The sequence below is a fragment of the Dromiciops gliroides genome, chromosome 6, assembly GCF_019393635.1.
Source record: "Dromiciops gliroides isolate mDroGli1 chromosome 6, mDroGli1.pri, whole genome shotgun sequence".
In the NCBI taxonomy this organism is placed as follows: Eukaryota; Metazoa; Chordata; class Mammalia; order Microbiotheria; family Microbiotheriidae; genus Dromiciops; species Dromiciops gliroides.
In genome coordinates, this window is record NC_057866.1 from 87,686,948 (window position 1) to 87,713,867 (window position 26,920).

Here is a 26,920-nt window from a genome sequence, read left to right on the forward strand (position 1 = left end):
GTCTCAGTTTCTTCATCAGTAAATGAAGATAAGAATAGAAATTATCTCAAGTGGATTTAGTGAGGATCAAATAAGGTTACATATGTGAAGCTTTTTTGCAAAACTTAAAGCACTATGTAAATTCTAGGGAGTATTATTAAAACACTTTTGAATCCACTTATTGCAACATTTCAAGAATCTATGATCCTTACACTTGCCAATCACTTTTTAATCTTAGTAAATGGCTTCATGGCTTCCTGAATCCAAAGAAAAACTTGGTGTCCAAATATCTAGTGATGAGCTTCCTCCATACTCTCCTAGTGAATTTCCTAATCAATATCAATGACCTAGTGAGCTTCCCCCATACTGTCCTAGTGAATTTCCTAATCGATATCAATGACCAGTATTATTAACCTGCTTTACAGAAAACTAAGACATAAGAGATTTAAGTGACTGCCTCAAAATCTAAAAAACTCAAAATAAAGATTATTTCAGGCAGCTTCTAAGTTACCAAAGATTATTACCTTTTCTCTAGTTCCATTTAAACCCTCAAGGATTCAAGTACAAGGTAGAGAAAAAGAAAGCCATCTGATCAACAACATTCAAAAAATCACCAAATCAAAATTGGAAGGGACCTCAGAGATCAACCTATACTGGAGTGTGATGCCCTCTATAATATCTCAGCCAAGTAGTCATCCAGACACTGGGTTCTCATTTCAAATCTTGCTTCTGATGTTTGCCACTTATGTGACGCTGGGCAAATTACTCAATACCTCTTAATCATAGTTTCCTCATTTGAAAAAAAATTGGACTAGATGGAGTAGTTTCTGATACACCCATGATTGATTGTAGCCTTGTCCTATGATATCATGGCTAGTGATGTGCAGGTTAAAGAGCAAGACTTTTTAAAACCACCTCTACCATGATTTCTTACCACTCTGGACTTAATTCACATAGTACCATCTTTCTAAGTCATAGACTTACATAGACCATAGACCATCTTTCTAAGTCAATTTCTTTTTTTTTAAATCTCCTTCAAAATCCTCTTCAACAGTGTCAATCTCACTCCTTCTTCCAAGAGGTCCATCTTGAACCACCTGAAGTCGCCAAATACAAGGAAATTGAACACTCCTGATCAAGGACTCTCTGTATTTCCATCCTTTGTCTTTTGAATTCAAGAATAAATCTAACATTAGGTTTTATGTGGTGCTTAGCATTGCCATAAAATGAAAATGTATAATAAGGAAATGCTAAACTATTTATAATTCTTCTGAAACATTACTGGCTATTCCACAATGAAGTGGGGATGTTTCTGTCTTCCAAGAGATAAAACACTCGGCAGCCAAAAAGGTTAAATGGGAAATAAACTGAGTTGGGAGTCAAGAAACCTGAGTTCCTACTCCAGAAATGCCACTGCTCAATTGTAAGACCTTGTTCAATCACTGCTCCTCTGAGCCTGATTTTATTTAGGTGTAAAATGAGGATATTATGTAAGATAGCCCTTCCAAAACCATTGACTCTGTATTCCCAGGTCCCCACCAGATCTGCCATTCTATGTTCTAAAATCTGTCTCTCAGAGGCCATGTTATATAGTACTTCTTAGCTTTAACACTTTAGTTTTTATGCTCCATTCTAACTGCCGTGCCCCACATTTGATGCTTCAAGGTCACTATTCTATATTCTATGTGCCAATGTTTCTCCCAGTATTAACAATCTAAAATCCTAGTTTAAGATGGATGGTAATACAGGAAACACCAGTTCTCTCTAATGCCTGAAAGCAGCATCCTTACACTTCCTACTCAAAAAATCTTTAGGTATCAGCTCAAGCATCATCTCCACAGTCTTTCCCTCCCTGTCAACTGCTAGTATCCTCTCTCTTTAAATTGCTTTGTATTGACTTTGTATTTATAACACATATGCTTATATGTAAATTTGCTGTCTCCTGCAATAGAATGTAAATTACCTGAGAGCAAAGACTCCCCCCCCCATTTTTCCTTTGCATCCCCAGAATTCAGCATAATGTAATAAAACCACAGATTTAAAGACAGAAGGTACCAGAAAACCACCAAATCCCATCCCCTTATTTTACAGATGAGGCATCTGTGGCCCAGTTACACTAAATAACTTATTCAGAGTCACACAGCTAGTAAGTACACACACTTAATTTATTGTAAGGCATAATTTGAACATAGGTCTTCCTGATTCCATGTCAACTCCTCTTACCATCATATTATGTGCCCCCCTCAGTATGTACATAGCTGGCATTGAGTAAATGCTTTAATTGTTATCTTAAAATCAAAATTTCCATTCATATTCACTATATATAAAATATAGGCTTTCTTTTGCCTTAAAACAAGCAAAAGGGGGCAGCTAGGTGGCACAGTGGATAAAGCACTGGCCCTGAATTCCAGAGGACCTGAGTTCAAATCCAGCCTCAGACACTTGACACTTACTAGCTGTGTGACCCTGGGCCAGTCACTTAACCCTCATTGCCCCACCAAAAGAAAAAAAGGAAAGAAAAAAACACCCTCTTGTATTGCATTTGCAAGGTGCATGAGATTGTATTTTTGAAATGCATTGAACATGGCAGTCACAAATTAAAATAAACTGTACATTTTCCTTCTAGCAGGAGAAAAAAATTCACATACAAAAACCAAATTAGCTGTAGCCATATATCCTGCAGGTAGCAAATCCTATAGCATCTCCAGGGAATCAAGGCATTTTAATTTGACCTAAGCTAATGATTATTCATTCTAGCAAACATGTCTTCTGCTGATGGGCTTGAGTCCAAGTCAATTCTTCCCCATCCACAAATATTTTAAGGGTTATCTTCCCTGCCTCCATTTTCGAGATGTAAAGTGCAAAATAATAAAAAGAGATCTGGTTCACATGGTGAATCATATATTGCCAATTTTATAATCTCTTTAGCAATTGAAGGAAAAAGTATAGATATATGTATGCACATACTAAGCTCTTTATGAAAATAAGAAAAGGAAGTGAGCTTCAAATATATCCAAACCATGAAAACATATGAATTTCATACATAAAATAGATTTTCAAATTAAGGAACAAAATTTTACTTATCACTGATTGCAAAATAACAACAGCTCTGTTTTTCTACTAAGGCTTCAACATGCAATAATAAATTGTAATTTACATGGATATAAAATAGTGCCAGTCTCTAGAAGAAAATTGGTAGTTCAGCAATTACATGCTAATAAAACCAATATTTTTACTTAAAATTGCATAAACTTGGAATGCAATGTCATTTTTTTTGACACTGAAGTGCTCTGGGTATTTTATTTCTTGTAAACACTGCTAATTGTCATGTCTCAAAGGACCATTTCCCTGTTTGTTGTTCCACTGACTGGTTGTCAGGCTGCAGGAGGATGGCTACATTCATTAATGACAACCTTCTGAATCATTGTCAAGGAACATGCTTTCCAACCCATTACTGCATGTTGGCTCCCTTCATAACCATCAATTACACCTGTATCAACCATGCTGGGTGTTAAAGGTTAAGTACTCAATTACCAAGAAGTAAAAGCTATTGTTTTTAACTTCTAGGACTAATATAGGGAGATTTAAATATTTATGTGTGTATATGCAAACATATATATGTACACAAATAAAATACATATATATGTATCCATATGTATATCTGTGTGTACATGATATAAATGTATAACTGAAACGGCACAACTATAAGATAAAAGGAAACACAAACATGCAGCATGGCCTCATAAGTTTTAAAGATCATATTACATTAATTAAAAGAATAGGTCTTCAAAAATAAAAATCATGTCCTTAACAAAAATTAGCTCCCTTTCCAGGTACACAATATTAAATCGTTGTATAATTTTCATATATAAACTTTTTAAAAAGCTATATGTCACTAATCATTTTCATAAAGGAGATTTGCATATTATTATATCATGAATATTTTCATTTGTCTATATAGGTCACCAGAGAGCTCCCCAACTTTTTCATAGGCTTAGAGGATTGAGCTGGAAGGGATCCCCTCATTTTACAGAAAGGAAGAAAGGGTCAAATCAAACTGATAAGACTGGTTCATGGAATTAGCATCTTGAAGTAATCTCTGTGGCCATCTAGTTCAACCTGCTAATTTTATAGATGTGGAAAAAAAGAATCAGAGAACCTAAGGAATGCACTTAAGGTCACACAGGTACTAAGTACCAGCATCAGAATATGAACTCAGGTCTTATGACTCCAAATCCAGCGTTCTTCTTACAAAGCAAGCTGAAACCTAAACTAATGAATTTCCTTTGGCCACATATAGGAATTGAACATATTACAATGCTTTACGATGTCCTTCAACTGCAAAGTAACTTTTGCCTCCCCTTGATTTTCCAAATAGAAACTATGCATGTTAAAATTTGCAAATGTTCTTTAATAATAAAGCTCCCCTAGGAGGAAAAAATATCTTTAAAGGGGCAAACAACTCAAGAAGAGACTGTCTCAAAACATGCTTGAAAATCGAAATTATTGCTTACATAATTTTAACTGTAAGCTCATTTTGGTACATTCAATAAGTATTTGTCCTCTTATCTTTGCAAATAAACTAGTAGATCTTTCCCACAGCATTAAGAGTAATATCATTTGAGCTTTAATTTTCTTTAAGCACTTCAGGTCATAAATTACTGTCTTGTCCTAGATTTGGCCCCATTTTTTAAAATGCACATTAGTAAAAAAAAAATGGCTGACGAGGATGTTTCCTCTCACTGCCCATGCTTGACATGTATTGATGCAAAAATTCTTAGCATGGCAAATGGACAAAAAGGCAGGCACACAGCGCATGAACAATCAAAATTTCTCATCTATATTAAGCTCATTTGTGTCCCATCTACTTTTGTGCATCCTGTATCAATGAAGTCTGTCTTAATAGGAAAAGCTGCCACATCAAATGAATACCGTTTCACTGAAACACAAAAAGCACCCCCCCCACCCCAACCATCTACATAGGGCTCCTTACCTTCGTGTTTATAGGTCATTTCTTGGCAGCCAGAAAAATACAGACACACCAGGGCACACAGACAAAGGAAAAATGAGAAGTATAATACAAATAGGATATATTCCATAGTGCAAAGATGTTTGTGAAGCACTTGTTAATTTAGCATATGATCTTTCCTAAAAGCCACATAACTGGATTGAATCTTCTTTTGATTCTAGAAGAAACTATTCCTAAAACTCCAATCTCTCCCCCAATTACTTATCGTTATTTCTTTTTGATATAATATGGATCCCTTGCAATGTTGCTCACTTAGTGATCTGCTGCAAAGTTCCGGGAACTGATGCAAATGGCTGAAGGCACACTTGAATCAGAAAAGATGCTTGCTCATGGAATGTCTGGCATAAAGTGAGTCCAGCGTGGCATGCAAAATTACCCAATTTGCGTGGTCTTGCTGCTGGCAGGACTGTCATAAGGAAGAACACCCAGGCTCATCCCTTGCAAGGGTTTTTTCTCTATTAGGTGCCTTTTCACATGGAGAGCTCTGAGCTCCTCCCCAGCCTTCATCTCACAAAGACCTGAGCAGATCGTCAGCAGCAATACTCCATGCTCTAAAACCTTCCCGTGAGGATTACAGATGGGTGCCACTGGGAGCGGCTCTAGCAACGGTAACCTGCTCAGGGTGCTCTGTCTCCATTAGGTACTGAAGGAAAAATTAGGGGCTTTGTTTGCTTGTTTGTTTGTTTGCACCAGAGTAGGAGGAGGCAAGAGGGGAATGGAAATTTTCAAGAAAGTCTTAAAATATGTGTTTCCCTATAAACCTTTTAGTGTCTATGCAACTGACATAACTAGGGATTTTTTTATCCTGTTTAACTTTAGGCAGGTCCTTAAGCAAACAAATCTTAGAAGATATAATAACTGTTCTTAAAAGTAACCTTGAGAGACAGTGAGGGGGTGATGAATTGGGGGCTGGTTTTGGAGGCATGATCGTCTGGGTTCAAGTGCCATCTTTGACACATTCTGTATGTGTGGCCTTGGGCAAGTCACAGTCTCTCAGAGACCTAGGCCATTCATTATGCTTATAAGTTGAGAAGCAAGTGCTGACTTGCATTTAAAGGAGTGATCTCTCCAAGGAATTCTTTACAAAATAAAATCACAGGTCTGAACCAAATAAGCAAAACAAAACAAAACAAACAAAAAAATGTTGAGGGAGTCATTGCCAAACCCCAGTAAAAAGAAATGGAGAATTTGAGTTGGAAAATATTTTAACGGTCTTAGGAGCTTGCTGAAAAGTATCTCAGTGCCCAAAAGCTCCTCCCAATCAGGGACCAGTTCACTTTCATTTTTGTATTCAGAGGTTTAGCATGGTGCTTGACATGTAGTAAATACCTAATAAATGCCTGTTTTTTGTTGACTGATTTGTAGCCCTGCCCTAACGTGGTGCCTGACATAAAGTAGGTGCTTAAGGAATGCTTATTGAAGTGAATCATATCCCTGAAGGTTTAAGTGCATATACAAGAATGTATAAATGTTTGTTTCAGTATTTCTTGGGAATGTTTGCTACACCAAAGTGCTTGTTGCATCAGAACAAAATTATCTATTTTAAAATAATATAGGAATACAAAAATCAATGTTTTGGAAACAATAAAATGAGTGTGGTGATGTTTTCATTGCTATATTACAGGCTCTGTAGATTTAATTAGATCATGTATGTGCATGACGGTTTTAAAAGTGCGTTAGCAGGAGCAGTCATGGTATTCCTATTGTGTGCAGAGTGTATGGTCACTAAGTATCTGCTGAATTATAAGATAAGAATGATTCAGAACCAGATTTCAGCTAAGTTTCAACAATGACAATGTTTGGTTTCATTGCTGAGTTTCTCTGTTGCATTCTTGCAACAGAGGCATTAGAGAACAATTCTGACTTTGAAAAGCAATACGGTCTGGGTTTTGTTTTGAGGTTTGGGTTTGGGGAGATTTTTTACATCTCTAAATGGCAAGGATTTCTTGGGGGAATTCTATAGATCTCATACATATAAAAATGTATAACACCTCTTTTTATGGTAGCAAAAATAACAATAACTGGAAACTATGGAAATGTCTCTCTATTGGGTAATAGAAACAGCTAGGTGGTGTAGTAGATAAAGCACTGGGCCTAGAACCAAGAAGATTCAGTTTCATGAGTTCAAATCCAGCCTCAAATGCATACGAGGTATGTGGCCCTGGATTAAGCCCCTTAACATTGTTTGTTTCAGTTCCTCATGAGTAAAATGAGCTAGAGAAAGAATTGGCAAACTATTCTAATGTCTTTGCTAAGAAAACCTCAAATGGGGGTCACAAAGAGTCAGATATGACTGAAATGGCTCAACAAATACAAAAAGTCAGGTAATGGCTAAACAATTTGTGTTATATAAATATAATTTAATATTATTGAACTATAAGAGGTGAAGAAATAGAAGGTTCAGAAAAAAACAGAGATCTAAATGAACCAAAGAGGAGTGAGTGAGCAGAACCAGAAGACAATTTATATTATCATGACATTATAAAGAAAAACAATTTTGAAAGACTCAAGAATTCTAAACAATAAAATTAAAAAACATAATATCAGAGGGCCATAGATAAAGTTACTTCCCTCCTGACAGAGGTAATAGACACATATTCAGACTAAGACATATTTTGGACATGGCTAATGTTGGAATTTGCTTTGCTTGATTATGCATACCTGTTACAAAAGTCTTCTTTCTAAATTGGGAGTACAGGAGGGGTGATAGATAGGGGATACATTAGAAACTGGAAAAAATAGTACAATAAAAAAGGAAATAGTAGAGGTATTTCAATGATCCCTTATATAAATATTTTTCCAAGATCAATTATTTCCTGGTGATGCTAAATGGCTGTCAGTAAGAGAATAAGACAATTAAAAAATCAAAATTCTGTATCATCCAAAGAAAATTAAGATGACGCATGATGGGATAGCACCCCCTCTGCTCAGTGCTCCCCCCATGATGATGGCTAAAAACATTTGTAGTATGTCACTAATGCTGGCATATTCATGAAATATCCTTCAGGATATTTATAACCAGAAAATGAAGCAGGCTGCTCATGTAGGAAGTTCGAATGAAAACAGATGTCCAGTCCAAGTATTATACTGGTTACCAAGTATTCAAAGATGAGCAAGAAGGCCTCCAAAACACTAAACAGATAGATATTCTGAAAAAATCTTACTGCGGTCACAGGCCAAGAAAACTCCAATCAATGGATGGAATAACCACATAATGGCCTCCTAGTTCCACCAAAGTATCAAAAAGTAAGCATTCTTGAATGACACATCTCAAGCAAATTCATGTTCAATTAAAATGTATCTGTCTACAAAAAGCAAGGCATTGTTTTAGGTTGAAGGCTACAAAGATAAAAAGAAATGTAGCCCTTGGCCAAAAGGTGCTCACAGATTAAGGGCAATAAAGATGGAGTAATGACAGATCTCCCCTATGATGGCCTCAAACTTGCTAGAAAACTAGGAGGATTCCTCATAGGGCCAAGAGAGAAAGGTATGAGGCGTGGGCTAGAGGCTTAAGTGGAAATTTAGAAGAGACAATATGAAGAATGTGTCAGATAGTCAATAAGAGATTATGATTGTCATTGTTAGGCACAGCTAGATGGGGCAGTGGATAGAGTACTGGACATGGAGTCAGGAAGACCTGAGTTCAAATCCATCTCAAACACTTAATAGCTGTGTGACTCTAGCAAATCACTTAACTCTCTTTGCCTTAGTTTCCTCATCTGTACAATGAGCTAGAGAAGGAAATGGCAAACCACTCCAGTATCTTTGCTAAGAAAACCCAAAATGGGGTCACAAAGAGTTGGACACAAATGATAACAACTGAACAACAGTCATTGCAGTGCAGCAATGAAAACCCAGTTGAGGTTAAATAACTCAAATTTGTATCTGATTCAGTCAACAGTGGCTCTCAGTTGATTGTCAAGTGCTTCAGATAATAAGCATAGACTGATAATTATTAAATATGTTCACATACAACTAGAAACATTGCCTAACACCAACTTTTTTCTTGAATCTTACATTTTATCTTCATGAAATAGATTTTATAAATGACCTAGATACAGACATTCTTGACCTTGTGTCCATGAAAGTGTTTATATTTTAACATTTTAATAATGGTATTCTTATACAATTGGTTTCGTTGTAACGTTATTCCTTTTTTCTTTTATGCATTTTAAAATGTTATGCTGTGAAGGGGTCTATAAGCTTTGCAAGACTGAAAAAGTGACAAAAATAAGATTATGAATCCCTGCTCTAGAAGAATCTCTGTTGGACATCCCAAGAGAAATATCCCAACCAACAATTTCAACATGCAAACTTGAAGCAACCTATATAGTCAAAAGGCTAATGAAACACAGTATACATGGCTTGTGCTTCTTTGGAAGTCTACACCAACATCTTGTTAGTTTTAGAGTTCCAAGTACAAATTTCAGGCTATCAATAAAGCCCTGTAAGATAACAGCCTGGCTGGGTAGGCAGAAATACCTTGAATACCCACCCCTCCCAAGGTACTATATCAGCTGGGGCTCTTTTGCTGAGAGGTGAGCTTCAGGAAAATGGGAGAGTATTTTTTAGAATTCTATCTTTTAAAGTGTTATATATGTGTGTATATATGTATATAAAATATACACACACATAATATATACACATATATATGTATAAAACTATATTTATGTGTGTATATATATATCTAGATATATATCTAGATATATATCTATATATCCATATCTCTTTGTTAAGGGATAGTAGGGCTCATTATGGTCATCCTATTCCACAATACAAAATTGAAAAAATAACAATTTTAATCATGTTAAAATATCAATGACGTAAGTTCTGAATTTAGGTTCCTATACCTTGAGACTTAAAGATATAACATTTAAGTTAGATTTCCATCAGTAAATAATATCAACTGGTTCACATAACACAACAAAATAATTTGTGCTTCTTTCCAACATTTTGGGAGCTCCATAATTGTCTAATACAAAGCAGAGATTTGCTTATTTCATCTATTAGACATCTTCCAAGACTATTTCATTTCTTTCTTCACATAAAGACATAGTAATTTCTATCTAATTAATTTCTATCTGTTGTAAAACTGAAGGGAGCAAGACAAGCCCCAACATGAGATTAACCAAATCAACTCTCTTAGAAACCCAACACTGAGGATAGCTATGTCTGTAGTAAGTCCTTAGCACTAAAAGACTGTAAATCTGAATTCAAAAGCCATTAAGGAGATAAATTGCAATATTTTCTCTCCCATGAGAATCTATGTGTCTGGATCTACAGTGGTAAAGCTGCAACTGAATGAGAAGGCAGCATGGATAGGATCACAAATATCAACACACCATTCTATCAGACCACCTTTCCCCTACATTCTCCCCTACCCCGAGAAAAAAAGGAATCTGATGGAGATTATGTGTCAGGCAAACTATAATCTGAGAACAGTGTGTGCTTCTCTTTCCATGTTTCTTTACTGAACTTACTCTAGAGTTTACAGAGAATGTTCTCTCTTTGTCCCCTCCCCATGCTGCCACTGCTCCTCCCTAGCCTCCTCCCCACCCCACCCCTACCAGCTTTGGAACTATTGCCTTGAACTTGGTTTTATGGTTGTTCCCTGTATAGCCCTCCAAAGTAGCTACCTTATTGTAGTGACCTTTTCTTGGCTCTGACCTTGGGGGAATGTTTGACCTACTATTCTGCATAATAGATCCAACTACAAAATAATCCTTCCTCCCTGCTCCTTCTTCCTCTACCCACCCCGAGATGTGTTCCCAAAAACCAATATCCTATTTATTTTCCTTTCCGTCAACATGGGGCTGTGACTTGAGCACAACTTCAGGGGCAACACACAACCAAGCAGCTGGCATTTCAGGACTGACCCCCACTAGATGATGGTCAAAGCATGGCACGTCTCACCTTTGGCAGTTTCGGCAGTCTTTTGTGTCTCTTCAAGCGCAATAAGCGTTCTCTTTCCTGGAGAGATAAAACAGATGTCATTTTTTTTTAGCTTGAGCTAAAAAAATGTAAAAGAAAAATCAAGCTGATTGTGTCTTGAAACTACTCTGCCCTTGAGGTTTTCTAAATGTTTCTCATTTCAGTATCTTACCAGGCATATAGAAGTGATTCCATATCTCTCAGAACAGACAAAAAAAAACAATCAAACTGTGACTTCGCCACAGAGGTCGGTCTAAAATTTAGGTAGTTTAATATGTTTTACATGATTATACATGTATAATTGATATCATATTGTTTGGCTTCTTAGGGGGTAGGAAGGAGGGAGAGAATCTGTCACTCCAATTTGAAAAGAAGAGGATATCAAACAATAAATAATAGTTTTCAAAAATTATATAAAATGACATAGATAACGTTTTAGTACCTAGTGGATTACATATATTTTCCATAATCTCTTCAAAAATTCATTCATGGAAAAAATCCCCCATTCAAATCCTGACCTCTGACAGGGAAACAATAATGTTGTAGTAATATTAGCTTGAGGGTCAACGTAGATATGTCTTGAAGATAAATGTTCTTCTGCATGGTCTCAGATTTATTTAATGCAAAGTCAGAGATGCACAGAGCCCTATTTGTTCAGCAGCAAAACTAAATAACATCCTCATATGCACACTAACTCAGTGATATTTATCTTCTAAGAATAAAAACATTAGAGCCACATGTTTGCTTAGTTAATTTTTTTTTAATTTTTGCAGGGCAATGGGGGTTAAGTGACTTGCCCAGGGTCACACAGCTAGTTAAGTGTCAAGTGTCTGAGGCTGGATTTGAACTCAGGTACTCCTGAATCCAAGGCCAGTGCTTTATCCACTGCACCACCTAGCTGCCCCGCTTAGTTAATTTTTAATACTCTGATTGGAAAAAATAAGATTCAAAATTCTGTGTATGAAGTAGGACCCTGAAATATTCAAGATTTAAAATCAATACAAGGGTCTCAGAAGCATTTAGGACCTATTTTTAAAAATAAAATGAAAGAATAATAATGTCTCACATTTCTATTTTAATAATAATAGTTACCACTAAGATAGTACATTAAGGTTTGCAAAGAAATGTACATGTATTTCCTCTTTTTATCATCAAAATAAGTTCACAAGGCATGCAATATTATTATCTCCACTTTATAAGTGAGGAAACTGAGGTTAAGAGGAGTTAAGTAACTTGCCCACAGAGCTAGCAAGTGTTTGAGGCAGGATTTGAACTCAGGTCTTCCTAACTCTAAGTTCAGTACCCTATTTTACTATACAAGACCACCTTCAGTAGCAACAATAAGCTTCAGTTTCATATAGCACTCTCCTTATAACAACTCATTGAAAAAGATCATATATATATATATATATATATATATATATATATATCCCCATTTTATCAAAGCTTAGGAAAATGGAGTGACTTGCCCATGGTTCCACTGGTGTCAGGTTCAGAATTTGAACACAGGTCCCCTGAGTCTAAATCTAGTTATCTTTCCATTACACCTGACAGCCCTGATATAGACTCATTGACAGTGAGAAAAGAGATGCTATTTCAATAAAAATTATAAGAGAAACAGGAAAACAAGATGTTTTTCCTGCTATGGCCTAGGTATCATTAAGTCATAAGGACCTACAATTTTAATGATAAAGTGAACTGTGAGGTGAAGAAATAGCCTCTACTAATTCAGACCAGTACAAATTCTAAAATGTAAAATCCAAGATCAGGAGGTTCTCAACTTTATTGATGTCATGGATGCTTCTGGCAATCTGGTGAAAGCTATGGACTCAGAATAATGTTTTTGAAATCATAGAATACATAAGATTCTCAGAATAATGCTTTCGATTGCATAAATCAAAATACATCAGAGTACAAAGGAAACCAGTTTTATTAAAGTACAGTTATCAAAATGTTAAAAAAAATACAGATTACAAGTTAAGAATCTCTGTCATAACTATGGAGTCTGAATGCAACTCGAAGCATACTATTTTCACTTTTGTTGTTGCTTTTTGTTATTGTTATTATTTTTTCTTGCATTTTTCCTTTTGTTCTGATTCTTCTCTTACAACAAGACGAATATGGAAATATGTTTAACATGATTGTAATGTATAACCTATATCAAATTACCTCCTGGCCTTGGGAGAGGGGAAGGAAGGGGGAGGAGGAAAATTTGGAACTCAAAAAAAATCTTTACAGGTAATTGGGGGGAAATTAAAAGTTAAATTAGTTTTGTTTATTTTTTTAAGTAAATAAAAGGAATCTCTGTCATTGAGAATTGCCTGGGGCCTTGAAAGCTAAAGTGAGTTGCCTAGGCTCACACTTGAACTCAATATCTTCATATCTTCATAGCTATATTGCTGTTATCCTTTAGTTATAAAAATTGTAGAAATGATCCATTATAATACTGAATTTAGTGTTACTTTTATGAAAAATCTAAGGACAATGTGCACTCAAATGGTCTGATTTCATTAGTTCCTAAGAATGGTATGTAACACCAAAACCAGTGTTTCACTTTCACTTTCTACTAGCACAGCAGTTCTCAAATTGTGGTTCAGAAACCCCAGGTCATCCTCACGATCCTTTTAGGAAATCCAAAAGGTCAAAACTATTTTTATGATAATACTAACACATTTCATTTCCTGATATAGTAAATATCAATGAATGTAACCCACATAAACAAACCCTCTTGGAGGGGGTGGAGAAAGGTCATTAATAACTTTTGAGAATATAAAAGGGTCCTGAGACCAAAAAGTTTAAGAACTGCTCTACTAGCACATTAGATTCCAAATATGAAAGTTCTTGAATCACTTTACAAAGAAACAGCAATGTAGTCAGTACCATGGAGAGATCATCGATAACTAGCTGCTGTTCCATGACCTGAAGCCTCAAAAATTCAATTTCTTGTTCATCTCGGGTAAGGCTGAGATCATTCAAGGAAGTGTGACGTTTTAAAGAAGCCTGGGCAGACAACTTTTCTTTCTGAAAAAAAAAATAGAAAAATATAAATTGAACCAGATTTAACTTTTAGACTTATGGTATTGCCTTTCATTACAAAGATTTTCATTTCACTGCTACAAGTCCCTATAATTTTTTAGGTTCAATAGGTTACTATATCTGTGTCCTAAAAAAAATTGCATTGATAGGTGATAGTCTCCTTGAAGCAACATCACTTAATGCAGCTTGGCAAATTAAAGGGTAGTTAAGGAATATATAATAATAGCTTGCATTTCTGTGTGTTTGTGTCAATACATTAAGAATCCATAATTTCGAGCAGCTAGGTGGAGCGGTAGATAGAGCACTGGCCTTGGAGTCAGGAGTACCTGAGTTCAAATCCAGCCTCAGACATTTAACACTTACTAGCTGTGTGACTCTGGGCAAGTCACTTAACCCCAATTGCCTCACTAAAAACTAAAAAAATAATATCCATAATTCTGTTGAAATAGAAACTATTCACTAATGATGAACCCAAGATGTCTATAAATCACACTCTTAAGACAGTTGTCTGAAGTTCAGAAAAGCTTAGTTACTTTCCCATGGTTACATAAATAGGAAAGGTCAGCACAAGATTTGAAGTCAAGTTTTCATGACTCCATGTCCAGCATTCTATCCATTACATATGTATATACAACATGCTATAGTTTATAAAATATTATCCTCACACCAATCCCTAGAAGCAAGTAGTATTAAATATCATTGTCTCCATTTGATACTTGAGGAAACTGAGGCTCAGAGAAATTAAGAAACATGTATAATCACAAGGCTAGTAATTATTGGACTCAGCTCTTGAAGTTAGGTCTCTTAACTCAAATTCTTAAACTCTTTCTATTAAACCATATTGCCTCTCTGTTGTTCTTGTTCAGTTGTTTCAGTCATGTCTGACTTTTCAAGACCCCATTTGGGATTTTCTTTCCAAAGATAGTGGAGTGGCTTGGCATTTCCTTCTCCAGTTCATTTTATAGATAAGGAAACTGAGGCAAAGAGAGTTAAGTAACTTGCCTGGAGTCACATAGCTAATAAATGTCTGAGGCTGGAATTTAACTCATAAAGATGAGTCTTCCTGATTCTAAGCCCAGTGCTTCATCCACTGTACCACCTAGCTAACTCCTGTATAATAATACTAAATTCATCTGTTTTAATATTTATGTACTCTAGGAATGGAAGACAGTGTTTTGTAACAAAATAACCATTTACTACACATCTTACATGTGCTTGGTATGTATTACACCTTTTATGTGAGCTCAATTCAGAAAAGGACACAGAGGGAGTAAAATACATTTCATACATCTGAAGAGTTTGAAGTTGTGTAGCTATAAACATCTTACATTCATGAAATGATTAGAGAACAATGCTCAGTCATATAGAGTCAATGACTAAATTGTATGGAAAAGGACATTATATGTACCACAGGACTTAAGAGAAAGAAGAGTTCTTCATAGTTTAAAATATGTTTATGAAAATCTTCTTGGACAAGGAGAAAAGTAGATTAAGCCCTGCAAGATTTGATGTGGGAAGAGGGAGGGAACAAAATAATCCTACACAAAATGCTTAGCACTCTCAACATGGAATGTGCATAAAAATATTTTTGAAATGGAATTATCCACATGTTTTGAAGGACTTACCATTTCTACATTTTCCCTTGTGAGATTTTTAATTTTTTCTTCCATCCTTTGTATACTCTGTAACAAGTCATCATTTTTCTTCATCATTCTCTTATTTTTTTCAACAAGAGGCTTTAGCTGAACTTCTGTTTCACGAGAACGTTTCAACTAGGATTTTAAACAAATGGAGAGAAATGACCAAATAAATTTAAGTCCTAAAGACATAAACTGAGAGGCTTTTTTAAAATTCCTAAGAGAAATACTAAGAGAATCATACTGTTAGAGATGTAGACGGATTATTGGAGACAATCTCTACATACTCATTTTATAAGGAGTGAAACAGAGGACAAGAAACAGTGACTTATCTAATCACCCAGTTATAGCTAGCATTTCTAGTACGATGTTGAATAATAATGGTGATAATAGACATACTTGCTTCATCCCTGATCTTATTGGAAATCTTCTAGTTTATCCCCACTAAATATAATGCTTGCTCTTGGTTTTAAATAGATACTACTTATCGTTTATTAAAAGGATCCATTTTTTCCTATGATTTCTAGTATTTTAATTGGAATAGGTATTGCATTTTATCAAAAGCTCTTTCTGCATCTCTTGCTATAACCACATCTCTTTTTTTGTTTCTTTTATTACTTTTGTCAATTATACTTAAAGTTTTCCTAACATTAAACCAGCCCTCCATTCCAAGTATAAATCCAGACTAGTCTAGATTGTATGATCGTTGTGATATATATTACTGTAATATCCTTACTAGTATTTAATCTAAACATTTTGCATCAATATCCACTAGGGAAATCGGTGTATAGTTTTCTTTCTCTGTTTTTGCTCTCCCTGATCTAAGTATTAAATTCATATTTGTGTTACAGAAGAAATTTCATAGGATTCCTTCTTTATCTATTTTTCTAATGGTTTATATAATAATGGAACTAATTGTTCTTTAAAATAGAATTCACCTAGTACCATCTCTAGGATAGGGGTGAAAGAAAATAAGAAAAAGAAATTTACATGATAATTTTGATGTATTTTGAAAGGAATAGCAAGTTGTTCATAGTGGATTTGCAGTTTCATGTGCAATCATCTTTGATTGCACTTTCTTATGGAAATGCATGTTTTATTCTATAAATTAAAAGAAAAGAAAAGAAAATTTACTTGTTGAATTTGCTTGTAAGTCCATCTGGTCCTGGTAATGTTTTTTAGGGAGCTCATTGATGTTTTTGTTCAGTTTCCTTTTCTAAAATTGGATTATTTAAGTGTTCTATTTCCTCTTCTGTTAATTTTACCAATGTAGGTGGGATTTTTTTGTAAATATTCATCTATTTCCTTTAGATTATTGGTTTCATTGACATATAATTGGGAAAATCACTCCTCAAAATTGTTTTAGTTTAATCTTCATTGGTTCTAAATTCAGCTTTTTTGTTTTCTATATTGGTAATTTGGTTTTCTTTTTATATCAAATTAACCAATGATTTATTAATTTTCTTATTGTTGTGTTTTTTTCATAAAACCAGTTCCTACTTTAATTTAAAAGTTCAATGAGTTTTTCATTTTCTATTTTGTTAATCCATCCTTTGATTTCCAGGATTTCTGTTTTGGTGTTTAATGGTGGATTTTTAATCTGTTGGTTTTCTAGGGTTGTATGCTCAAATCATTTATTTGCTTTCTCTTTTATTTATGTGCACATTTAGAGAGATAATATTTTTCCTAAAAACTACTTTGACTATATTACACAAATTTTGTTGCAGACTCTCTGGACTTTTCTTCCCTCTCTCCCATTAGACTTTTCACCCTGGTGATATCTTTGCCCCTCTGACCCCCTCTTCTGACTGGTGATTCCTCCCTTAAACCACCATTTAAAGAAGGACCAGGTCAGTCATTTTCACTGTTTTTTGGCTTGCTTCTTAATTACCTAGGCTTGCCATCTTTCCCCATGAGGATACTTCTGTGTTTTCTTTCACAGCATGACTTACATGGAAACATTTTTTTGTATGACTGCACATGTAAAACCTATGTCAAATTGCTTGCCTCCTTGATAAGGCAGGTAGTGTGGGACAGCTAGTTGGTGCAGTGGATAAAGCACCAGCCCTGGATTCAGGAGGACCTGAGTTCAAATCCGGCCTCAGACACTTGACACTTACTAGCTGTGTGACCCTGACCAAGTCACTTTACCCTCATTGCCCTGCAAAAACAAAACAAAACAAAAAAATAAGGTGGGTAGTGGGGAGGGAGTAAGAGAGAGAACTTGGAATTCAGAATGTTAAAATTACTTTTACAGGTAATTGTGGAAAAAATGAAATATTGAATTAATAAAAAGAATTAAGTCTATAATTCTTACTTAAAATATGTATACAACATTTCAACCTAAGTATAATGTATTTAGGAAAAATTCTCAACCCACTCCCAGTGCAACTACTAGGTCCTATCTGGATCTATTATTATTCTCTGCTATTATCCTAATTCTGGATCTGTTGGGTCACTGAACCGATTTTAGCTTTAGCTCCCCATCTCCAAAATAAGGAGAGGTAGACAGGAATTTTAAAATCAGAATCTATGAACTTGCCCTTTTTAAAAATGTATATATTTTGTTAGCTATATTTTGATATAATTGGTTTCCTTCAGTTTATGCATTTAAAAACATTATTCTGAGGAGGGGTATAAAGGCTTTGGTAGACCACCAAAGTAGTCTATGATACAAAAAAAAATGGTTAAGAATCCCTGGACTAGATGGCATCTTTAAAGTCCATTCCAGTTTTTTTGTTTGTTTGTTTTTTGCAAGGCAATGAGGGTTCAGTGACTTGCCCAGGGTCACACAGCTAGTGTCAAGTGTTTGAGGCCAAATTTGAACTCAGATCCTCCTGAATCCAGGGCCAGTGCTTTATCCACTGTGCCACCTAGCTGCCCATTTTTTTTTTTGGTGACGCAATTGGGGTTAAGTGACTTGCCCAGGGTTACACAGCTAGTAGGTGTTAAGTGTCTGAGTCCGCATTTGAACTCCGGTCCTCCTGAATCCAGGGCTGGTACTCTACCCACTGCGCCATCTAGCTGCCCCTTCTAGTTTTAACACTCTATATCCTATGTTCCCAAGTTCCTTTCAACTGTAATATTCTAAGCTCACTATTCAAGGAATTATAGACTCTCAGAGATGAAAGGGACCAATAAGACTCTTCTCTACATTGTCTTTTGGTGTGGTCATTTAGCCTTTGTTTGATAATGTTCCCAAGTCATTTAGCATTCTAATAGTCTATGGTTCTAAGATTTATAATAAACATATTTTCATTGAACTGTTTTCCAGGAAAAGTGGACTACCCCTAAGTACCCTTATTTTGTGCCCAGTAAAATGCCATCTGTGTTGGCAGAAATTGATTTACCAGTTCATTTCTCTCATCTGCTAACAGAGTATTTCTATCTTCTAGCTTCCGAATTACTGCATTGAGCTCAGCAATTTTTAGTTGAAACCTCCGCACATCTCGTTCATCCATATGCTGCTCCTAAAGGGAAAAAAAAAGTAACAGATTTTAAAGAAGAAAAAAGTGCTGAAAATTCCCTACATTTCAAAGTGATAAAAAGTCCCTTAGAGTTTAGCCTTCAAAATGGCCTCCCTATTGCCCCTACTCTAATCTATCCTATATACTCCACTACCAGAGGCACTTCTCTTAAGCACAACTCCACTTGTGTGGAGTCTCATTCTAAATTCTTCAATTACAACCTAAAGAATAAAATGAAATTTTCCTAGTCTGGTATTCAAGTCCCTTCTACAATCTGGCTCCAAATTTGCCTTTCCAGCCTCTTTTTAGACTTTGCTCCTGCCAAAAGTACTCTTCTCCATTCCTTGAAATCATCTCTTAATTTCTCATCTGTGAGCTTTGGCTTATCCCCTCCTCTGTTCCCAAAATATTCCTCCCTGCTGAAATCCTACCTAGCCTTTAAGGGAACACTTTTTCCATGAGGTTTCCCTTTTTCCTAATGCTTCAAAAGAAAAGTAATCTTTACCTCCTCAGATCTCTCATGGCACATTGAGCCTCCCCAAAGAAATTAACATCATCTAATATGAGATGGAATAGGCCTGATTCCACCATTTATTCATTTTGTGTTCTGGACAAGTCACTTCCTTTCACCGGTTTCTTAACTGTAAAATAATAGTAATAATCCTTGAACTGCCTAGTGATGTATAATTATATGTATTATATATGTATATATACATATGTAATTGTACATTATATAAATATGCACATGTATGTATATGTACAAATATATCATGAGTATTATGCAAAAATGTATAGTACATAATTAGGTATATATAATTTATACTATATATAATCAAATATTATATATATATATATATATATATATATATATATATATGTTTAAATAGCACTTTAAGGTTTGCAAAGTGCCCCACTATTATCTCACTTGATCCTTAGAAGAGATATATAAGGTAGATGCTCTTATTATTCCCACTTTATAGTAGAGAAAACTGAGGCTGAAAGCAGTTCAGTGACCCCCCCAGGTCACACACATGGCTAATAAATTTCTGAGGGAGGTTTTGAACAAAGGTGTTATTGAGTTGGCTGCTAGGGAATACAATGTATAGAGTGCTAGAAATAAAGTCAGGAAGGCCTGCATTCAAATCCAACCTCAGATACTTGCTAAGTATGTGACCCTGGGCAAATTATCTAATGTTTTCTTGTCTCAGTTTCCTCAACTATTAAAAGGAGATAATAATAGCAACTACCTCCCAGAGTTGTTGCGAGGATCAAATGAGGTATTTATTGGTAAAGCACTTAGCACAATGTCAAGAACATAGTAGGTTCTTAATTAAATTCTTTTTTCTTCATTTCTTCTTCATCGATTCCAACCAAGTCTACCATTCTATGCCACCTAGCTACTTCAGACCAATTATAAGGATCAAAAGAATTAATTAAATAAATTACTTTGTAGCAGTAAAGTTCCATATAAATGTGAGTTATCACTACCACTATCACACTATTACTAATCTGTTTTATAGTTATTTTTATACCTGTCTTATTTCTCCAGATAAACTGTATGCTCGTTGAGGGCAGGGGCCATGTCTTCTTCATCTTTGTATCTTCCCCACCACCTAGTATGGTGCCTTGGACTTATTAGGTGCTCAGTAAATGTTTGTTGGATGAATGGAAGAATGAATGAAAGAATTAGAAGTCTAATGACAAATGTAATGGACAGTGCCTGGAACATAGTAGGTGCTACATAAATGTTTATTCCTTCCCACCTCCCAAAGTTCTCCCAATGATTTGCTAAACACACAAAGACATGAGCACACAAACACACATGTGTGTGCGCACACACAATTTCCTTGTACATAACATGTAATTGTTTTTCCAAAAAAAGCTTTGATGAATGAACAAGTTGCATCAGACCACACAGTCTTACCGAGAAGCCCATCAATTCAGAGATGTCTCCAATTCCCCCCGGAAGTTCTTTCTTTGGGCTACTGTGGTAACGCTCAGCTTCTCTCACTTGTACAAGCTGTTCATCTAATGCCTCTTTCTGGAGAAGTAACTTTTGGGTGTGGCCTGCCTGCACACCCAGATCTTTTTCCAAGGCCAGGATCACTCTGTCTTTGCCTTTTATCTCATCCATCTAGGGAAGAAGGAAAACCAGATTAGAGTTGTGATCACAAAGAGGGCATTTTTGTGCCTTGGTTGGTGTCTTAGTTCTGGACAAAGGTACATGATGAGCTAAGTAAGCTAATATTTTTGAGCTTTTGGAACATGAAGCAACAGTGGTTTCACTTGTATATTGAGAAGAACCTGCAGTCTAAAGTTAGATTCCTAGCTCCAGCATTCAGTAGCTGTATAGTATTTGAGAAAAAAAAAGACCTTTGATTATTATAAATATGTGTTTAAGGCAAATTAAAAGACATTTCTATCAGAATTATTAACTAACATTCATGAAAAGGATAGCAAACAATTTAGTGACATTGTTTAGAAATTATTTTTCTCTGAGCTTTGAGATAATGATGAGGTTAATGATGATGATAATAATAATAGCATTTATTAGCACTTTATGTTTTCCAAAGTGATTTACATATATCTCATTTAGTCCTCAAAATACCCCCTAGGAAGTCGGTGCAATTCATAGCTTTATTTTATGGATGAGGAATCTGAGGCAGAAAGAGATCAAATGGCTTGTCCAGGGTCACACAATGTCTAAGTCCAGATTTGCACTTGGGGATTCTTCCAGATCCAGCATTCTAGGCACTGTGGATCAAGAGTTTATCAGGAAATTCCTGATCATAGTAAGTCTCCTTCAGTCAATTTGAGGGGATAACAGGGCATGGACCTTTCCCAGAAGGGGATATTTCTCATTAAATTGAACATGCACTGTACCTAACCTCTTATCGAAAGGACACAGAGAACTCTTCTGATTGGTACCCCATCCCTGGGGCTGATATTGATCCACTAAAACTCAGGTGAATAGATTGTTATTGAAGGAACAACCCTTCCTGTGGTCTACAAGAAAGACCTAGAGAATGGCAAAATAACAGTTGTTATTATAGATACAAGATTTCTGGCAATGAGCCTTGCTGCACATAGACTGATCCTTGAACAAGAGACATGTAGTCATGCCCACAACTGAAATAAGACTAGCTTAGCAGATTTAGGAAGATTTTCTTCCATGGGAGTTGTTTTCCAGAACCAAACTCCAAAGAGCCTTCAGAGCTCCCCTTCTGATCTCACAATGATAGTGGTAGAGTGGGGGAAAGTGTGTACAGAATGCTAACACTTTTCAGATGATCTTTGACAATAATTTAACTATTTGTTCTTCTAACATGCAGTTTGCCCAGTCTGTGATGTTATAGAAAGATCTTTGGCTTTGGAGTCAAATTTTTGATTACCCTCTCTTACTCACCACATATGTGACCTTGGGAAAGAAACATGATGTTGTCCAATATGTAGCATGAAGTAGTAGTCAGACATGCTGGACTTGGGGTCAAGAGATATGAATTCAAATCTCACCTTCACCACACCACACTCAACTCTTTTATAGTTACAGCTATGAGGGCAAGTGACATATGGGTGACTCACTTTGCCACTGTGCTTTAGTTTTCTTATCTGTAAAGTGGAAATGATAAAACTTTCACTTCCTACTTTACAGGGTTGTTGTTTGAAGCCTAAAATGCTACATAAAAGTGAGCTGTTACTATTATAAATACTTTCCCTTCTTCAGATCTCCTGGTCTGTAAAATGATGGGGTTGGATGCAATAGCTCTTAACTTCTCTTCCAGATTTAAAGTCCATGATTGTATCAACATAAATTAATAAAACATGGCCCTATTATTGGTGGGGATTTTGTGGACATATCTACTAAACTGCCTATATTTCCCTTTTAATAATTATTATTGCTAGAAAGCCTGTTTTGTTCAATACAATCTGCCTTATCCATCCCTTTATAGTACACAGTTGTTTTTTTTGCATGAGAGACAGTGTGTCATAAAGGAGAGGGGGCCTGAGCTAACATTCCTTATGATATGTAACCACCTGAGCAAGCTGTCTAACCACTTAGAACCCCAATTGACTCTATAAGACTATATAGTTCATAGTATGAACAATATAAATGATAGTTGGTTGTTGTTGTTGTTGTTGTTATATGAGGCTCTGAATGGAAATAACTTCCCCTCACCAATGAAATCTCAGACACACAGACACACAGACACACAGACACACACCCCTTTGCATATTGTAGAGAGAATGATACTAAAAGACCATTAACAAAACATATACTTGAAACTGAATCGCCAGGTAGGATGGATTTAACTGCTCTCACCAGCACCCTCTTGTGGTGATTAGTCTACATTTCTACCATTTGGGTCAGTGGCATGGGCCATAAAAAGCCTAAAATTAATTGGCTTATGAAGAGTCTGTTGTTGTTTGTTTTTTTGGGCAGAGCAATGAGCGTTAAGTGACTTGCCCAGGGTCACACAGCTAGTAAGTGTCAAGTGTCTGAGTCTGGATTTGAACTCAGGTCCTCCTAAATCCAGGGCCAGTGCTATATCCACTGTGCTACCTAACTGCCCCTGGCCCAGGACCTTGGCTTCTTTAGTACCATTCCCAGACCATCTGGGTAATCTAGACAAAAAGGATTCATTCAACATTTAAAATTCTCCATTCAAAGTTCTTCTGCTTTATTAAAAAAAATGTCTATACTTTATGGAAGTCAATAGGTATTTATAGAGCCCCTCTTATGTGCCAAGTGCTATGAAAAGTACTTTGCAAATATTGTCTCCTTTTATCCTCACAACTGTTCTGGGATGTAGGTCCTATTATTAATCCCACTTTATAGTTGAGTAAACTGAGGCAGAGGGAGGTTAAGTGATTTGCCCAGTGTCAAATAACTAGTCTGATACTAGATTTGAACTCGGATCTTCCTGACTCCAGTCTCAGTGTTGCCCATCTCTATCAATGTGAAGACAGTCCACACGCAAAATCTGGCTTCTGTTGTTGCATCTTTTTTTTAGTGGGGCAATGAGGGTTAAGTGACTTGCCCAGGGTAACAGAGCTAGTAAAGTGTCACGTGTCTGAGGTCAGATTGGAACTCAGGTCCTCCTGAATCCAAGGCTGGTGCTTTATCTACTGCACCACCTAGAAATCTGGCTTCTGGAGTCAGTGGGTAAAGTTCTCTGGCCTAAGAATGAGGAGAATTGAGCTGGAGTGGCATCTCTATCACTAATTGAATGACCATTATAGGGAAGGTGAGGCTCAGAGAGATTGAGTAACTTGTAAAAGATCAACCAGGTAGTATCAGAAATGGTACTGATCCAAAGTTCCCTGCCTCTGAAACCAGTTATAGTTGCACTGTCCCACACTACCTCCTATCAAAGGAAGTTCAAAAATATGGTTATTTTTCCAGCTTACCCTGGTTTTCACTTCATCATACTTGTTTACTTATCCCTAAATGAGGTGAATTGAATATGTTAGAGGAAATTTGAACTCCTTCTTGTCTTCCTAATACAATGTAAACTGACAAAGAAAGAAAACAGTGGCCTAGCAACTGATAATCCACCCAGAACCCTATGACGCCATAGGCTACATTCTCATCCTGCTAGAAAGGAAACTGGCCTTTATCGAAAGGAGATATAATCAGGAAATAAAATTTTATTTTCTTCTGGGGGAATCCTAAGGGAGTCAGATTTAGGGAATGCTTTCACTTTTAATTTTCTTTAGGGAAACTCATTCAGACATAAGAACAGAAACAAAGCCAAGCCTTTGAAAATGATGGGGATGGAGGATCATTTCTTTATTACATCTAACTCATACAGCCTATTATCTATTACATGAAAATAAAGCACTTCACCTTTATAAGCCTCAGTTTCCTCATCTGTAAAATAGAAAAAAATATCTGCAATATATATATAAACTATGTCATTATGAGAAAATTCCTTTGCAAAAGGACATTGTGATTTAGAGTTAAGCTTCTTAAACTGTGGGTTGTGACCCTGTATGGGGTCACATGTGAATATGGGGGTCACGATATTATGGCAATAAGGAAATGTTATATATACCTACTTTATATGCCCATATACCTGGGGTCACATAAAAATTACTCAGGCAAAAAGGGGTTGCGAGTGGAAAAGTTTAAGAAGCCTTGATTTAGAGAAAGCACTGTTGGGCTTGGAAGACCTTGACTTATACCCAGTCTTTGACACATACAAGCTGTTTAACAGTGGTTAGAGGATTTAGCCTCCAAGCTTCAGCTTGCTCATCTGTTAAATGGGAATATTGATAAAAGAGGTAGAAATATATCCATTCTGAGGAGACCCAGATGTCCTGGTGGATGGTTGGATGGGATTTTTTTTTCCTCTAATGCCATTTATATATATATATATATATATATATATATATATATATATATATATATATATATATTTGCAGGGCAATGAGGGTTAAGTGACTTGCCCAGGGTCACACAGCTAGTAAGTGTTAAGTGTCTGAGGCCAGGTTTGAACTCAGGTCCTCCTGACTCCAAGGCCAGTGCTCTATCCACAGCGCCACCTAGCTGCCCCTATACTTTCTTATACTGCATATCAGAGACTGTGATATTAAAACCCAAACATGGAAGTTCTACAGCCATTGATTCATTGGTGGAGATATAGACATACTATTCTGAAATTTATGTTTAACACTTTCAGACATGGCCAATGTGGCAATTTTTGCTTGACCATGCGTGTTTTTTTCACAAAGTCTTTTTTCCTATTTTCCAATGGGAGGAAGAAGGTAGAAGGAAGAAAGCTGAATTATTTTTTAAAAAATAAATAAAATTTAAGTTTAGAGAAATTTCACTGAACTTTTCTAGGAAAAAGTAAATTCATAATAAATATTTTACAAATATAATCCAACATACAAAATATAAAAGGTGAAAATGATAGACATTTGACATGAACTTAAGAAGAAGATAAAGGACAGAATACGACAGAAAAGTCAACACTGAAATACACTTTATCCAGCAATAGGAATCTGAAACCAGACAAGCCTTTCAGAGAAATGTATTTTGGGGAAATGCCAACTAATGTATTTCTATCCACTCCCTGTGTCACTTTGGGCAAGTCACCTCCCTTCTCTGGGCCTCAGTTTTCTCTTATAAATGATATCTAGGGCCCCTTCCCACATTCACACTCTATGATTCTATGAGAATATAAGACAGAACATAATCAAAGGTCACTAGATATTTCTCATGTAAATCTATGACCCTTCCAAGGATTCTCTCCTTACTTTTCTTTCAAGTAGTCTAGAAAATACTGACAAAAAGTTTCAATTATAAATTCGTCATTATTGTTCTTATTATCTGATACTGAGGTCCTTGGGTATTTATATCACTCCCTCTCATTTCTACAGTGCTCTGAAGTGTATGAAGCTCTCACAACCAAGTGAGATAGGTAATGGTGATATTTCTCCTCTTTTAACAGAGAAGGGAACTCCAGCTGTAAAAGGTTAAATACTTGTCCCTGCTCACCCAGATCAAGTGATTCAAAAGCAGGGTTTCAATTCAAATCTGTTGGCTCAAAATCTAGAGCTCATCTGACACCATCACCCAAGAAATCTATTTGGAAGAAACTATCAGACCTATTCAAGATCTAATGGTAAAACAATTTCAAATTGAATAATAAATATTAAAATAAGAAAAATTCAAATTATATTAAATGGCATCACTAGAGAGAGATCCCCCCCCTTAATTCTATCTTTTCTTAAGCAATTTTACTAGGAAGCAAATTGATTTCCTGCACATATGTAATATTGTTAGATTTCAGCAAATATTGTTTTCTTGCATAACTGATTTATTGCAATAACAA

At 35.9% G+C, this 26,920-nt stretch overlaps 1 protein-coding gene across 7 annotated transcripts in view; it reads right to left on the reverse strand.

Moving 5' to 3' along the window:
• Positions 1 to 26,920, reverse strand: part of JAKMIP1 (janus kinase and microtubule interacting protein 1) — a 249,332-nt gene that overhangs the window by 73,304 nt on the left and 149,108 nt on the right. For all 7 annotated transcript variants that reach the window (XM_043969801.1, XM_043969803.1, XM_043969798.1 and 4 more), the window contains 5 exons: positions 21,004 to 21,213; positions 18,963 to 19,082; positions 15,601 to 15,747; positions 13,820 to 13,960; positions 10,922 to 10,978 (listed from right to left, as the gene is read on the reverse strand). In XM_043969801.1, the coding sequence (XP_043825736.1) occupies positions 10,922 to 10,978; positions 13,820 to 13,960; positions 15,601 to 15,747; positions 18,963 to 19,082; positions 21,004 to 21,213 (675 nt within the window). The remainder of the gene's footprint in view (positions 1 to 10,921; positions 10,979 to 13,819; positions 13,961 to 15,600; positions 15,748 to 18,962; positions 19,083 to 21,003; positions 21,214 to 26,920) is intronic.